Source organism: Pipra filicauda, unplaced genomic scaffold (assembly GCF_003945595.2).
Source record: "Pipra filicauda isolate LSUMZ 115617 unplaced genomic scaffold, ASM394559v2 scaffold71_size5581439_pilon, whole genome shotgun sequence".
NCBI lineage: Eukaryota > Metazoa > Chordata > Aves > Passeriformes > Pipridae > Pipra > Pipra filicauda.
In genome coordinates this window covers 1,919,911-1,936,551 of record NW_024104887.1, presented here as the reverse complement: position 1 = coordinate 1,936,551, position 16,641 = coordinate 1,919,911, and the positions used below count along the sequence as shown (strand labels likewise).

Genomic DNA, 16,641 nt, shown 5'->3' with positions numbered 1-16,641 from the left:
ACTAACTCAGCACCCAAAGAAGCTCCCACTTCCCATGAAGTGCTGCAGACTGGATTGTTCGCTGCAGGGGAGGGGTGAGCTCGTTCTGGGGGATGTGTGGTGATGTTACACCTGCTGGTGATTCATCTCCTAGCCCAGAGAGAGCCATTCATGATTAAGGGATTAGCAGCAGTGAAAGATCCTCGGCTCACAGCAACAGATCCAGCTGGAGAGCTCCCAGAGACTTCAAGGTGCTCGGTGAGTGCATGGCCAAAATAGGAAAGTACAAGATTTACTGCTCATCACTAAGCAGGGAGGTGGGTTACTCCAAATACACTTTCCTGGTCTGAGTTTGAAAGCTGTGGAGCCAAAGTGAGCAGGGCAGGAGCTGGATGTGGGGAATCTTCCCTTCACTTACTGGGGGTCTGAGCAAATGCCCCGTTGCAGCTCTCCACAGCAGTCAGCTGGAGTGAGGGATAAATCCATCCTTAGCTTTGAAAAGCTCCTAGAGCACTTCTCAGCCAGGCATCTCATTACACTGGCAGGTATCCAGGGACAGTTCTGGGAACTCTCATTGATGTTCTTAGTCTTGCTCTCAGTCACCTCACAATTTTTCTTTGCATTGAGTATATACATGTGAGTGTGTTCACTGACACACTGTCTTTTCAGGATTGGCCTTAGGTGTGCAAAGATTTCTGGTGCTCAACCAAAACTGCCAGATCCTGTGTTGCCTGAACGTAATGCAAAGAGAAATGACATCTCCCCTGGGTCCACCTCTCTCTTTCCTCACATTAGGGAGGGCAGCCAAGTGAGCAATTCACTTCCTGTTTTCAATTTAAGACACATTAGAGAAGTGTTTTGGCACGGCTGGTGCAGCTCTCAAACGGAGCTGGGGAGCCTGTGCTGGCCCTGGGAAGCATTGGCTCTGCACTCAGAGAGGGAGCAGACACCTCTGGAGAGCAGTGTGTTGGTGGCCTCTGGGACTGATCCTATTCCTCTTCTCAGGAAAAGTGTCCTATGTCCCCCCAGAGCTGGAAAGGATTAGCCCAGAGGAGAGTCTGCTCCAAACTGGAGCTGTGAAAAGCAGCTACTTTGGTTGAGAAACCCACAGAAAGCAGGTAGGAACAGGAACCACGACCCTCCATGTTCCTCACCCTTCCACTGGCTCCAACTCCACAGGCAGGTACATCCCACAGGGTAAGGACCAGCCTTGAGTCCTCCAAGTACAGCGTTTGCTGTTTTATGAAACTTCCCCATAGCACCTCTTCCTTCCCCAGTCAGCAATGAGCACATTTAGTGAGAAAGCAAAGGCAGAGAAGGCTGGCTGTGATGTGCAGCCAAAGGAAAATTAACCTTATTTAAGTTTTAGGGACAAAAGCTGTGATGCTGTGTCTGTAGAGAACTCAGCAACCTAAGCCCCTTCATACTAAACTATTAGTTGTGTATTTAACAGTTTGTGCTGGTAGTGACAATTCACTGGCTGGGAACCAAAAGGTAAGTTCAATAAATACCTACTGAAGGAAGAATATACTTTGAGCATTACATCCATTATTCCCAGAGCTGTTTGCTGCATTCCCTGTGCTTTAGCTGCCAAGTCCCTTGCTCTCCTGGAAGCTGAATTACAAAGGTTTGTCTGCAGGCTCTGCCAGAGGCGCTGCAGGAAGCCTGGAGGGGCAACTCGTGATGCCACCAGCTCTTGCTGCAGAAACTGGTGAGCCCTGTGGCTGTCAGAGAAGGGCAGGGTGTGCCCAGCCCCTGCAGAGACCAGTGCCAGCAGTGATGCCAACTGATGTTGCCCGTGAAGATCCACTTGGCACTGAGACAACTGCAGAGAGGAACTGAACACTTGGGGTGGAAATCAACACAACGAGCAGAGTGAAGTGCAGGCACCAGCAGCTTGTCCCTGTGCCCTGTTCTGTGTGACTGCTGTAACCAGAACATGCTTAATTGTGTTAATACACTGTGCTTGGAAACACACATCGCACAGGGAGGTGGTCAAATTCAATTTGTTTGCTTTTCTCTCTGCTTTTCAGGCTTCATTGCTCATCTGCACTGCTAAGGTGTTTCCAAAATGGAACAGAGAGGGAAAAACACGATGGTGTAGGTTTTTGGCAGGCTGAAACTCTAGTAAAGTGACACTGCATAACCCGACAAGCAAGAGCAGAAAGGGGAACTCACATGCAGAGCATCCCATAATTTGGTAAAGTTTTTTAAAGATTGCAAAAGGAATACCCGAAATACATAGTTGGCACCATAAAGAAATGTGGAATATTTCTCCTGTGTGTTTGGTGAAAATACCTTCCCCACCCACAGGACCCAGGAGTGGCACCTGCTCAGTGTGTCTCAGTTAGAACTACATTAAATGCCCTATTTTATGCAAATAGGGCACAAAATAGAATGAGATACGACCACCCATGACCAGGCTTGAAGTGTAACTCCTAACCATGATGTTCCATTTTTGTTTCTCCTACTGTTAGGTCCCAGTACCACCAAAATGGGCAGTTTTGCTGAGTGCATTGAGCAGACAGTGCTCTGGGCTGTCACAGTGCTCATGTCTGCCTTGGTGACACAACACAGACAAGTTCTCGGGTTAAAGCCGATTTTAAAGCTTTATTGGTCTAAATAAAAAAGTACAGAACGTTTTTACAACAGAACTGGTTATTTTTCCGTGATTTAGCAGAACCAGGGAACAGACACACACCAGGTTTTCCCCTCCTGGCTGTTAGGCTGGGCTCAGGGAGGGGCCTAACTGGCTGCAGGGGCTGCAGTCTTCTGACACAGCCGGGCCAGCAGCCCAGCCATTTGTAAAAGGGAGTTCACACCTTCTGCTATCTTCATGTGAGTGTACCCGATTTCCTGGTGATAGAGACACTGTCAAACCTTCTGTTTTCCCCCCCAGCCCGTGCATATTTTAACTAATGACTAAATAGAACACATCCCTCACTGCTAAGAGGTGGGCTTTGAGTCACTCAAACTTCAGACAGTGTATCTCTGCCTACAAACCAACTAGAATGCCCCCTTTTTTTTTTTTTTGAAGTCAAAGCCTGTATTTCCCCACTTCCTTTATAAGAAGCAAGATGCACACATCTGAGGACAGGTTTTAATTACGAAGAGTGATTCCATATCACCACTTTACCCTCTGTCTGTTCATATAATTTAATATTTTAGTATCTATTGGACTAGAATCAAGTATGCCCTTGAAGAACGTCCTCAAGGTGTTAATTTGAGGCTTTGAACTAAATAATAAAGTCAGCAGTACATCTGCTATTAATTCTTAGTGATCACTTCTGGCACATCTGTGGGTGATCAGATGTTAAATCAGAAGTCACTCCAAGTGACCATTCTTACTGACAAACTGATGGTGCAGAGTGGGCAAGAAAGCAGCAACGAGTGGAGAAATATTTTTCTTTATGCTAACATACAGCAAACCTCAAAGAGAAACCCCTGAGGCTGCCCCCTGATCTCTTCTTAAAAAAGGCCCCAGAGGCCCTGCAGGAGCTGGGTTAGTACTAACCTTGATAAATTCCAGTTTCAGATATTCTGGCATCGGAAAGGTTTTACACACACGGAAGATGTTGCCAATAACATCTTCTGGAGCGTATCCAAGACGCCACAGGTGGGCAAGGATCTGTGCAGGCAAGAATAATCCCTCATTCATCTGCAGAACTTATCAGGTGAGTCAAGGATATTCACTTTTGGAACAGCTGTGTGTAACCACTGCAACTGCATGTGCTATTTATCAGCTGATTTAACCTCAAATGTTTAGCAAGTAATTTCAATGCAACTTCCTTTTTTGCTCGTTGGCTTATTTATCTGAACAAAACCCCTTGCACAAACTCAACCCATCTTCTTCAACTCCTCTACATGGTAATGCCCTTATCTTAAAAAAAACAACCCACATTGTGAATTCTTCAAAACAAACAAGAATTCTGTAAAGAAAAAGTGTCTGTCCATGCCAACACATGAAAACCAACCTTATATGCTTCATCAATATTTGCATTTATGCAGTGCTGTATCATTTCTTTCACAAGCAGAGGATGAGGCTCATCACATACCTGTATCAAAGAGAAATATTACCCTTAAAATATTAGAGGACTCTGCATTAAACCTCTGGTATTTTCACCAAGCTTCCATACAGGTGAAGTATTTAATCAGACACATTCTGTAATACAGATTAAATTTTAAATAATATCACTTTTCAGCTATTCTGCCGTAGCAGACTCGACAGCAAGAAATGAGAACACTTGAGTAATAAATTCCCAATTTATCAGTGTGAAATTTCCCAGCAGTTCTGTGATTTGTGTGCTTTGAGACAGCTGCAAAGCCACCAAGTCTCAGAGATGTCATTAGGGACACCTTTTCAAAAGGCACACGGGCTTCTTGATGGCCTAATGCTGCCATTGCTACACACTGGGCTGTCTGCAAACTGGCAAAGCACTTTCAAAGGCTTCTGTATCCCATGGAAGATCTCACACAGGTGTAGGGCCAAACTCCTGGCATCACTGTTTTCAGCTATTACTGACCTTAAAGACATTCTCACTGTTTATAAAGCCAAATCCAGAGTGGGTGGACTGTAAGTTGTTTAATGCCTGTGAAAGGAAAAAAAAAAAAGACTTCATTTATTTTCCAAAGTGCTCTACTTGTCACTCCCCTCCTCAGGATGAGATGCACTTCAGAAAATTATGCCAAATAAGCACTTTTCAATTAAGCAACAGAATAAATCACAAATTTGTGTGGAGACTTGGTTTCCTCTCACAAATTTGGTATCCAGTCCCCACAAAATCATTTTTAAGGAGCAGATCCATTTTTTAAAACCTCACAAAACCAAATAGTTTAGTTACTCTTGAGCCACAAGTCACATCCCCTTTGCTTTTACCCCTCCAGAGATAAATCCCCGAGAGCCACAATTCACAGGTCTTTTGCTTTAAACAGAAGCCTTTTTTCATTGCCTTTCTCTTCTTACCTGTCTCATATCTCCTTGGGCTGTGAAGATAATGGCTTCTAGTCCATCATCTGTATATGGTACATCCTCTTTCTCAACAATTTTGAGCAGCCTGGCAAGGATTTGTGCATCTGTCAGCTTGGTGTAACGCAGCACTGCACACCGGGACTGGATGGGTTCTGAGGACAGGGGTGTGTAATTAGCATTTCCCTCTTTTCTCAAAAAAAAACCAAAAACCAAACCAGCCAAACATTTATTTTAATCTCAGGAAAAGCTTTCTCAGTTCCATCAATTACTTTGTCTTCTTTCAAAGGAAAAGAACGTGTTGGCTCCGAAGAGAATAAGGCATCTCCTTAAGCACATACAATTTTTACAGTCCTTCCCTAGGGCCCAAATGTGCCACTTGAGTTTTCCCAAATATATACAAAGCTCAACTTCCTCTGTTCTCCTGGATTTCTGAATGTAGATGTTTATCATGTTATTTTACCAGGAGAATCTAAAGGTCTACAATGTGTTCACCTATAAGCAAACTTTAAGATTGTGTTTAAGAAAAGACAACAAAAGGGTTCAATGCCCAGTAAACAATCCATCAAACACCTTTAACTGTAGCAGAGTTGGATGGAGATTGAGCCCAAAGGATGAGAGATCTGCTTCTGCAGTCATGTATAGCACTATCCATCAAAACCAGCTGCTCAGAGGGTTCCCTGGCCACCCTTTTATCAGCTGAGGTACAGGTGGTTCGATTTTTCAGAAGTACCACGGCTTCTTGCAACGAGCAGATCCAAGGTATTTCTGGAAACTGCCTGGGAAGTCAGCCAACAGTGTGGAGAACATATGACAAGGACACCCAGGGCCCAGCAGCACTTTACCTATGATTTTGTCAGAGGCATTGCAGGCGAGGGCGAAGCGCGTCGTTTTGGAATAGATTTCCATTGTTCTTCTCAAGGCTTGCTGTGCTCCATCTGTCATGCTGGGGGGAGAAAAGGATGGATTCTGCCCTTCACTGGCTCATGGGTGCAGCCTAATAACTATTCTTATACAAGCTTTAGAGTTTACTGATGTTAAACTGTGCTTTGTACGTTAACTGATGTTCTGGCTCGATAAACTGAACAGCTTTTTCTAGACACGTGAACAAACCACCCCACAATGCAGGGAAGTCACCAAGACCTCCACAACACTGACATGCAAAATTAAATCTTTAATGCTCTGAAGAACACTGCTAAGAATGCTAACACTTCATGCAGGAGGAGGAGAATGTCCTGTTTTCATCCAGTGAAATTCTCTAGTGAGCCAGGCTCTTTTCAAAGGGAAAGAATACCGGAATTCTGGAACGGTTTGAGTTGGAAGGGACCTTAATGCTCATCTTGTTCCAACCCCCTGCCATGAGCAGGGACACCTTCCACCACACCAGGTTGCTCAAAGCCCCCTCCAACCTGTCCCTGAGCACTTCCAGGGATGGGACATCTTTCCAGTAAACTGGAATATGCTGTTTCATACCCCAAGCTTTTCACTTCAGTGTTCAGCATCTCCCTTGGAGCAACGATCTCTTCTTGTTACGAGATCACTCTCACGAGATCACTGTTCAATGCACACTCATTTCCTAACAAATTATTTTGAAGAGCCTGATAGAAACACTCAACACTGTCCAAGGTTGCAGCTCTGCAGACAGGAGAGGTGCAGCACGTTTCACACAGCAGCTGAGGTGAAGGAAGAACAACGTACCTGTCTGCTTCATCAAGGATGATTATTTTGTGCCGACCTTTTGGAAGTGTGACCTTTTGCTGGGCAAACATTTTGATTTTGTTTCTCACAACATCAATGCCTCTGGAACAATAATTCAAGCGTTTCACGATCAACTGGGTGAAATTACAGAACAGAGTTTATTCAGAAGCCACAAATTCTCCTGATTCTCCCACTGTTTGGTCCTGCTCCTTCAGCTGTGCCAGTAAAACTGCTGTGGAACCATGCTGTAAGCCAGACTGTCCAACTGATCCAGATTTAAACACCAGTAATCTTGATTTTTGGAGGGTTTGACAAAAAGAATTTAACAATAGCAATATATACATATTTATATATATATATATAATCAGTAACCTTACTTGCAGTACTGCCCCAAAATGATTTCTGTTTGCCAAAAGGTGGGGTAATAAATTATCAAAGGCAGAAGCATTTAAGATTGCTTTGCCAGTTCTTCCCACAGCTTAATCCACAACCCCAGAGGTAGCTCAGAAGAGGTGAAGAAAACCAGCTGGATAGACTGCATCATATCAGCACAACAGAGACACTTCCCTAGGCTGAGTCCTTGCAAAGACTTACTTTTATAAATAAGGCATTTTACTTCTTTTTTTCCATTTAGAAAAAGGATGTTGTGACTCTATAGCTCTTCCACAACAACAGAGATAGGGAAAGTATATTGTACTCAGACAACCCTCCAGGAAATGTCCTCAGAATACTTCAGGATGGGTCTGAACAGAACTTGGGAAATATAACCAGCCCTCAGTGCCTGATCCTTCAACAAGAGTCAGTGTCCTTTACATAGTTAATACCTTGATCCTACATTTTAACCCCCAACTGCCCTTATAGCCCTAATTTCTCTCCCTTTAAGCACTGAAGAGTTTCAGTATAAAGAACCTGTTCACTTTTCAATTTTAGGAGGATCCTCATAAATGCAGGAGGAAGCTCAGCTTTTTGAAGTAGATTCAAGCAAACAGTGGATTCTGCACTCCACTTGTTCATACTTTTGTGTATGAAAGGACCTGTGAAGTTTATAAAACATCAAGAAATAATATCTGTATTGATAGGTGGGCACCAAAAACTGCCCAACTCTTAGGTGGAAAAACTGCATTAAAATAATTCTTAAAGACTTATTCTATAGCAGTAAGGCTATCAAATTGGCCTGGTTTAAGAATTAAAATGGGTACTTGTTTCTTCATTAAAAGTTTGACAAGTTTTAGTCATTCTCACCTGTCATTTGAGGCATTCAGCTCCAGAACAGCATCCTTTAATGCAGGGCCAAGCAGAGCACGAGCCAAGCAGAGGATACTGGTGGTTTTACCTGTTCCTGGGGGGCCCTAAAAATGCGACAATGCAGCGATTTCTGGTAAGTTTAATGTCATTTTCTAAGCTGTGCTCTCTACAAATCTCCCTGACCAGTACATTCAGGCACAAAACCAGTCTGTACTGGGAGGCCATCCTGGCTAGATTTCAAATCCAGGACCAACACAGTGAAATAGAGCACAAAACAGCAATACTCACAGCAATGATAATATTTGGTACGTTCCCCTCTTTTGCAAAGACCTAAGAAAGAATAAGACAGAAGAAAATAAAAGGAACAAATAGTTTCAATGCTGTTCTATTTTAAGCATCAGAAACATGCATCTTTTTTTTCCCCCCTCTTGCTTTCATTTTTTGAACCATGCTGCTTTTATATGTTTGGGTTTTTTTTAATTGAACTGTTAGAAGGCAGCCTCTAGAATAACATGAAAAAATTGAAAAGCACTTAATCTCACAGGTGTTTACTACTCTTGCCTTTCCTTTGCATCTGTTTTAATCATATACTTGCTAGTATAATCTTTCTGTTAGCAAATACTGTGTTCAAAGACTAATTTTTCATAGAATTATAGAATCCTGGAACGTCTGGAGTTGGAAGGGACCTGAAAACTCATCAACCTTATTGGCAGGGACACCTTCCACTAGACCAGGTTGCTCCAAGCCCTGTCCAACCTGGCCTTGAACACCATATGGAAAACATTTCTCTTCTAAAAAAAACCCCTATGTTCCTTTCTGTTATTATACAAATTATATTTATTCATTGAAACAATATTATTATAACAGCCACAAATTCTCTAAGCTGTATCAAAACAGGGCCAATTTAAACATCCCAACTGAAGAGGCACATTCCCTTATACACCACTCAAATATTTCCTAAAACTTGTAATTTTTAAAGTAAATCGGGACACTTTCTTCCACATGCTCAAGTATGGATGTAAAAATACAACAATGTTTTTACTGGCCTGTGGATCTATGCAGAAATATGTTTTTTAGAGATAACCTGTAAAAAAGACACTGGGACAGCTACACACCTCCAGCCTGCTCACAGTATCTTCATTTCCAACTATTTCAGACAGTTTCATGGGTCTGTATTTTTCCACCCTGTAAAAGTAAAACCCCACAGACTTCAGCACATCTAATAAGGCTTTAATGGCGCTTTACACTGACAGAAAAGGAGGATTATGTTAGGACAGGATGACTTGAATGTATCTTTAGTGCGAGCTCTGGAGGGTCCCCCTCCCTGCTAAGCACAGCATTCCCCAACACTAATCACAGACTCACAGAATCCAGAATGGTTTGGCTTGGAAGGGACCTTAAAGATCACCCAGCTGGGTGTTCCAGCTCCCCTGCCATGGGCAGGGACACCTTCCACTAGCCCAGGTTGCTCCAAGCCCCGTCCAACCTGGCCTTGGACACTTCCAGGGACGGGGCACCCACAGCTTCTCTGGGCAACCTGTGCCTGGGCCTCACCACCCTCAAAGGTTTTGCTTCCGTTATTATAAAGCAGGAAAAGGCAGGAAAAAATGCTCAATTCGAACAGGAATTCGGTCCCTCAGCCTGACACGGGGCTGAGGGGAGAAGCCTCCCTGCGTGTGCTCCCTCATGGTTAACACAGGGCAGGGCTGACTTCGGACTACACAGGTAAACGACGGGATTTTGTTCACTCTTGATTTCTGGAGGTGTCCAAGGCCAGGTTGGGCGGGGCTCGGAGCTGCCTGGTCTAGTGGAAGGTGTCCCTGCCCTGGCGGGGGGGTTGGAACGAGATGAGCTTTAAGGTCCATTCCAACCCAAACCATTCTGTGATTCTGTGACACCTTCCTTCCCAGTCCTGGCCACGAACCGGGAAGATCACAGAGCTCCCATTTCTGAGTCAGACGGAGCTCCTGCACCCGGCGGGCAGAGGAGAACGGCTCTAATCACCCCGCTCTGGCCGTGGCCGGGTCCGGCCCTCACGATCCCCTCGGCCGAGGGTCCTTCAGCGGCGCCCGCCTTCCCGCCAACAGCGCGTCCCGCCCCGTCCTCACCCCATTGGCTACAGCGCGCCAGGCCCCGCCTCCCGCACAGCTCTGCACCAATCACCGCGCGGGCTCCGCCCTTCGCCCCGCCCCCTCCGGCGGGCGCTCATGGCGGTGCTCATGGCGGCCGCGCTGCCCGCCCGTGCCCCCGCTCACCAGGGCAGCTCGTAGTGGCCGCTGCCGCCGCCGGGCGCGGCCCCCGCGGGGTCCCCGGGTCCCCGCTTCTCGCCTGCCGAGGGCCCGGCCTTCTCCTCTTCCGCCACGTCCACCTCCATGGTGGCGCGGCTGGCGCGCCCTGCCTTTCTCCCCACCGCCGCCGTGAGGGGAGGGCCGGGTCCGCCTCCGGGGCGGGACGGCGGCGGCGGCGGGGAGGGCCCTGCGGGCGGTCTGCAGCCCGGCATGACGGCTTGGGCAGCTCCGTGAGGCGGGGAGGTGGCAGCCCGGGCCTGGGGAGGTGGGTGCGGGGCTGTGTTGGGGACTGTCCCTGAGGTGACTGTGATTGAGGTGACTGTCGCAGCACGGCTTGTGCTCAGCTGTTGGTGGTCTGGCTGCTCTTCCTGCCTTACTGAGTGGTTAAGATATTAAAAATAGTAATATGTCTGCATTTCAGGGGTCTAAACCTTTGTTTCTTCTGGCCTCCTCTATTTCCCTTTATAAAATGAAAACAATAAAAGTTGCGTGGCAGAGTACTGTTACACTGTTAAGTCGTTGTGCTGTAAGGGTGGGTGGTGGATCTGGTGCTACTTATTGAACACATAAAAGGTGTACAGGTTGCCCAGAGAAGCTGTGGCTGCCCCATCCCTGGAAGTGTCCAAGGCCAGGTTGGACAGGGCTTGGAGCAACCTGGGCTAGTGGAAGGTGTCTGGGCTAGTGGAAGGTGGGAGGGACTGGATGAGCTTTAAGGTCCCTTCCAACCCAAAGCAGTCTGGATTCTTTGATTCTACTTGTTATTTCCTAGGTTAAGTAAAGGTGGCCCTCAATCAAAACCAGTGACTTTTGTCTTAATTGATAATTTTGATGACTGAGCCCACTGGTGTCACTGCATACGACCAGCCCCTAATAGAGAACTGAGTTGTAGCATCTGTAGTGTTAGAATTTGGATATCAGTACTCATTTCAACCTCAGCAGCTAGTGGGGCCTTGGAACATCTTTCAGCTCTGCTTATGCTCCACATAACTAATGACATTTGTGCTGGCTCAGTGAGCACAGCATCTGTCCTTCAGTCTGGGCTCTGATTCCTTGGGAAGTGTTTCTAATTTAAGATTGGTGTGAGGCAGGAACTCGGAACTGACCATATTTGAAGCCCTGTGTGAGTGGTGACTCTCCTCTAAGGGCATTACTTCCTCTCATTTGTCACAACATTTGTATTCCAGTGTTACTGTCAGTGCCTGTTATTGGTATTTTGATGTTGGCATATGAGCATTTGCCTCCAGCCTGCAGAACTGGTTCTGCCTGGGGCCTGACAGTGATGGAGTTTGCCGAGTTTCTCCTAAGGCTCTAAAAGTCTGGAGGGTGAAATTTCTGTTGTGCAAAGTGCAGTCTCACATCTGAGTTTTTATGTAGATGGGGTGGTCAGTACTTCAATCTGATTTTGCATATTGTTTTTATTTACAGCTGTAGCAGTTCTTGGTGCTTTCAGGATAAGTGTCATGTAAGGGTTAAATTGGAAGTGGTCAGCAGCCTTCATGTGCCTGGCTGAATTAACAGTGGATTAACTTTGCCTCCACTGGAGGTAAAGTAGACAATTAAATAACACAAGTATGTGGCATATGAGGACAAGAGTTGGCGGGGTTTTTTGGGTACTCAGACTGTTTGTTCCTGTACTAATCAAACTCACTCTGTTACTCTTGTGAGTGGATTTAACTTTGTGCAGTGCTCAGCAGAACCCGACGTGAGTCAGTGAAATACTGCAGCACTGCTGGTTGTAACAGCCTGTCAGTGCAGCACCCTGGACATGCTTTGGTTTCTTGCCAAATTAAACAGTACTTCTGCTCTTAGGAAGTACCAGCTTCTAGATAAGATATCATTTTCCTGGCCAGCATTAATTCTTCCACTCCATGTGTAGGGATTGCTGCTGATAAGCACCCAAAGGACACCAGGAAAGGCTAATGATAAGAGCTGTTGCAGAGAGCCTGGTGACAGATTTTGTGATAAGTTTCTGCTAATAATTGAAATAAATGTGCTTTGGAGCGTGGTCTAAATGCTGCAGCCCCTGTGTAGGCAGGAGCTTCTCACAGTGGTTTATCAAGCACAGAACAAGTATTTATTGAGGGCACAACAATATTGATAGGGGTGGGTGGCACGTGGACAGGCAGATGTGAGCTGAAAGTTTTAAAGGCCATCATGCCCCAAAATCTGAACTGTTGTTATTCTAGTCCATCTGTTGAGATCATAGGATACCTCCAAGGCAAAATTAATTCCAAATTCAGTGCTGAAGTAGCAGAACTTTTGATGTGTCCTCAGCAGTCCCCAAATTCACAGGCATGGAGATGTACTCTTATTATCCTGAGAGGAGAATTATCCTGAAAGGAGAATAATCCTGAATTTAAGATTATTCTTTCTGGCCTCTCTCTCTGCCACTCCAAAAGATATATAGAAAAAGCTTGTAATCAGTATAAAGTACAGGGAAAGGCTTTTTGCTAATGGTTTAGTCAGCAGGTATTCAAACAGCATCTACTACTAGTAGTGGGGATATCCATCAGAGAAATAAATCATGATCTTGTGGTTGTCCCAGCAGCAGGGAATTCCCATCTGCAGCTGCTTGAGGTGGGAACAGATCCTTTAAAGATAGTAGAAAGGCTCTTCTCAGACCAGCTCCAGTTAAGGGCTCATGCTCTAGTCCCCACAGGGAAACTAAAGCCCAATGCAACTGGTTTCATCAGGGGGTTGGGTAAATGCAGAAGTTGTGGCAGGAGAATTGCTGTTTTGCATGCTATGGTTGGTGAAAGTGAGGGTGGCTTGTTTGGAGCTTGAACAACAAGTTGAAATTAGTGAAGACACTGAAAGTGAGGCAGTAGTTGAAGAGAGTGAAGAGAAACAGCGAGGAAATTATGATGGGGGATGTGAATTGGAAAACCCAGAAGGTAATAGAAATAAAGCATGAGAGGAAACAGCTTTAGGCAATGGTTAGAGAAAAGTATAGATCTCTTTAATCACTAATAAAAAAGCCTTATATAGAATGGTTTGGGGAGGGAGGGGACAGCTGTTTAGTATCCAAGGTCATTTTGCTTTTGGGTTGAATCTGTGAGTTCAGCTTGCCATTATGGTCGGGGCTAACACTACTGAGTGTTACCCTGCAGGTCTAGGAGGACAGGGCTGAGATCTTAAACTGCAGTGTTAAGGGAAGTGCAGAGTTCCTTGGGCTGTCCATCCCCAGCCCCACAGCCACAGTTCAAGCTGTCCCCTCCTCTGCTGCTGTTCCACAGCCACAAGTAGGTCACACAGCACAGATGGCCTCGCTGGCAGGGACGTGTGGAGTCTGCAGTCCCCTCAGAGGCTGTGCCCTCTCCCTTTCACACAGTTAGGCTGGAGACAGTGCAATGAATTCTGATGCTACCAACCATTTTATCTTGTGTTCACTGAGGCTGAAAGCAGAGAGTAGAGCTGGTACAAATAGCAGGAGTGAAAGTAATGATGGGGCTGTTGGGAGGGAGGCTGGGCTGGTGCTTCATGAAATAGGGCATCACCGTATTAGGAGGTTTCCTGGGCTTGACGTGTCTGCACCCAGACTGACAGGGGCCCTGATTGCTGCAGAGCTGCTGGGCTTGAGCTCTAGAGCACAACCAGGATGATGCTGTCAGCATATGCAGGTATTAATTTGTCCTTGTTCTTGTAGCATCACAGCACCCCTCCACTCTTCATGTGGTTATCCACAGAATGGCTCTGGGAGGTACAGTTGTGATCTAATGTCATTAGATCATTAAAATTTCTTCCCAAGTATAATGGCTGAGGTCCCACATTCCACCAGCACACTCCCATCTCCCTGTTTATTTTCCCATCCTCTGCCTCATCCTTCCTCTCCCGTGAGGATCTCCAGTAGCTGCAGAGCAACAGCAGCTCCCCAGAACAATCTGGGTAGATACACCTGCCCACCCTGTTACCTGAGCACTTCTATTTATCCTATCTCATTGCTTTTTACATGTTCACTAATTACTTTAATTATTTTTCTGATGCTGCCACACAAAATTTTAAGCAGCATAACACCTTCATTTGCAGTTAGGAAACTCATACTGCTAGAAGTGAGGCAAGGCACAGGCCGTGGTGACAGAGGAGCTGGAAAGATCAAGTTCAGCTTATTGCTACCAGGAGACTCTAAAGTTGCAGAAAATTCTTTTCTATAATCATCTGAAGAAAGAGTAGATTTAGATCACTGCCATTTTTAAGCCGGAGAAGCTTTATTATGATTTTAATGCACGTGTTGAGGAACAAATTACAATTTTTCTAGTGCTTTACACTAGGTCACAAGAAAAGCATTCAGCAGCAGAGCCCTGCTCCCTTGCCCTCTGGATGCTTCAGACTAAAAATATGACGGAAATTTCCTTTCTTTTTCCTCTTTAAGCACATAATAGAGAGCGACGAGTGTCCAGCCCAAGCCCAGCCGCGCGGTTACAGCTTCAGTCAGTAGAGGGAGTACGGACACCTGGATTAAAGCTCACCCGTGACAGCCAAGGGAGTTGACTCTCTCCTGGAATTCCTCTTTTGTCTGCAAAACCAGGTAAGTTCTCTGTGCGTGCGCTCTCCTAGATGCCAAAACGCAGTTGTTGGCTCCTAACGCTGGAAGTGTGGGAGAGGGGAACGATCCTCTGTTCCCGTTCTACCTGTGCAGTGTCCCTGTGGGCACCTGGCTGTTCGCACCTGCAGGTGGGGTTGGCGGCGAGCAGCACCTTTTCTCCTCCGTGTCAGGATCGCGTGTCACCCTTAGGGACTGGAGCAGGGTTCTGTTGGGCTCCAGGGAGGACGTGACTCCCCCTCTTCACTGAGGAAGCGACTCTGTGCATGACTTATTGCCAAATGTGGATGTTGCAAAGAGCATCCCGCAGAGCAAGTGCCTGGCTGGGGCTCCCTTGTGTAAGAGGAAGGATCTTGATGATGAAGAAGGAGGAACCTGATGGCTCTGTGAGCCTTCGGCTTGAGGACTCAGCCCCGAGCTGAATTTAGAGTCTGGCTGGACTGTAGAGTGCTTATGATAGAGGAAGAGAGAAAAATCTGGCAAAAATAAAAATGTGGGTGTTTTCTTCAGACCTCTGTGTGTACAAGTGAATTTTACTCCAAACGTTTGGTGTGGCTTTGCCTAGATATGAAATGAGAAACAAGACTTTTAAGGTTTGTTTTAGTGGCTGCATATCGATTTGGGATTGAAATGATGACTTGGTATAGTAAGTCTAGAGCCAAATACCAAAATATGCACCTGGATTTTGATTGTCCCAGGCTCATGAACTTTTCCTGAGTCTGGGAGGACATGAAAGGAAACAGTGCTGTGTGACTGGATGAAGGTGTGTTCTGGTTTGTGGGGTTAAAGTCCAGCAGAGCCCAGGTGCTGCATGAGCTGGCACTGCCCAGGCAGAGTTGGCAGCAGCCCCTGGAGCTCCAGACAGCCTTTTCCAAAGGAGCTGTGACAGGACATCCCTGTGCAGGTAAGCCTTTGGATATTAACCTGCAATCCAGGCTTCCTTCCCCCTGGGCTAGCTCCCTAAATTTAAGGCTGCCTCCCTAAATTAAACCTTAATTAGGTTCACTATATCCTTTGATTTAAGGCATTTGTTGGTCATTGTTTGCAGTTATCACAGAAGTCTGAGAAATGGGGACAGGAAAAAAAAGTGTCCCTTTCTTACATTAGTCACCTGGGTTTTGCTCCTTCCAGGTGAACAAACCAGGGCAGAACGTGCCTTATGGAGCAAGTCACAGGGTAAAAGGTTTCTGTCAAAAGTGGCTTGGAGAAGCCTGAAACTATTTCTTACATATGGGTTGTTAATATAATCTAAGTGGATTTTTTAGTTTTTTGGTTTTTTGTTTTTGTTTTTTTTTTTAAATTTCTATCTACAGCAGTAATCTTAGGTGATGCTTGCACTGATAGAGAATTCTTTCTTCTTCTCCTTGACCCTATACCATTCTTTATGGTACTTTAAATATAAATAAATTTTTTATTTAATCCCACCACATGCCATTATTAACCCATGTATTTTACTGCCACCCATGAAAGTACATATAAGATGCTGACACTGTTAAAGGAATGTTGGCTGCTGCATCCCGGGGTGCATTTTTTGCCTTTCCTTATGTGTGGGGGTTTTTATTGTCTTGGGTTTTTTCCCCTTCCTTTCATTCTGACTGCCCTGCTATGACTTGTTTCTCGTTTGCTCAGCCCTGCAGAGGAGGTATTCTGAAGGCTAATATTCATTAGGCAGTAATTAAAACAATGAGGGAGGGATGTTAATGTAAAATGCTACATTTCTTCTGTAATTTTGAAGTGATAATTCTTCTACTGCGTGTGTCCTCTTTTAGGAAGTCTGTCAGAAAGTAATAGGTAGTTCTTTCCCTGCAGATTCCAGAAATCACAAGGAGGAGTTCAGGCCTCTCAGAAAGATTTTGTTAGAGTGTCCTGTGCACAATAATTAGAGTTCAGAAACAGTCAGCACTGAAGGAAAGGCTCATGGAGGG

The 16,641-nt window shown here is 45.6% G+C and overlaps 1 protein-coding gene across 2 annotated transcripts; it reads right to left on the bottom strand.

Moving 5' to 3' along the window:
* Positions 1-2,564: 2,564 nt before the first annotated feature.
* On the bottom strand, positions 2,565-10,310 carry RFC2 (replication factor C subunit 2). 2 transcript variants are annotated; one of them, XM_027734475.2, is made up of 11 exons: positions 10,144-10,310; positions 9,004-9,073; positions 8,177-8,218; positions 7,886-7,992; positions 6,644-6,745; positions 5,791-5,891; positions 4,943-5,100; positions 4,503-4,568; positions 3,954-4,034; positions 3,494-3,607; positions 2,565-2,835 (listed from the first exon to the last, which is right to left on the bottom strand). In XM_027734475.2, exons 1-11 carry the CDS (start codon positions 10,260-10,262, stop codon positions 2,725-2,727), a joined length of 1,071 nt encoding a protein of 356 aa, XP_027590276.2. In that variant the 5' UTR covers positions 10,263-10,310; the 3' UTR covers positions 2,565-2,724. The 2 variants fall into 2 exon arrangements, with proteins under 2 accessions (XP_027590276.2, XP_027590277.1); XM_027734476.2 differs by lacking the exon at positions 10,144-10,310 and adding an exon at positions 9,813-9,892.
* Between the last annotated feature and the right edge of the window lie 6,331 nt (positions 10,311-16,641).

Bases quoted from the DNA above. Each gene is read 5' to 3' on its own strand.
- RFC2 (XM_027734475.2), bottom strand. From the start codon at position 10,262: ATGGAGGTGGACGTGGCGGAAGAGGAGAAGGCCGGGCCCTCGGCAGGC. The intron at 9,074-10,143 runs GTGAGCGGGGGC...TTACTTTTACAG, and splicing joins GGCCACTACGAGCTGCCCTG to GGTGGAAAAATACAGACCCA. The intron at 3,608-3,953 runs GTTGGTTTTCAT...TTGCCTGCACAG, and splicing joins ATATTGATGAAGCATATAAG to ATCCTTGCCCACCTGTGGCG.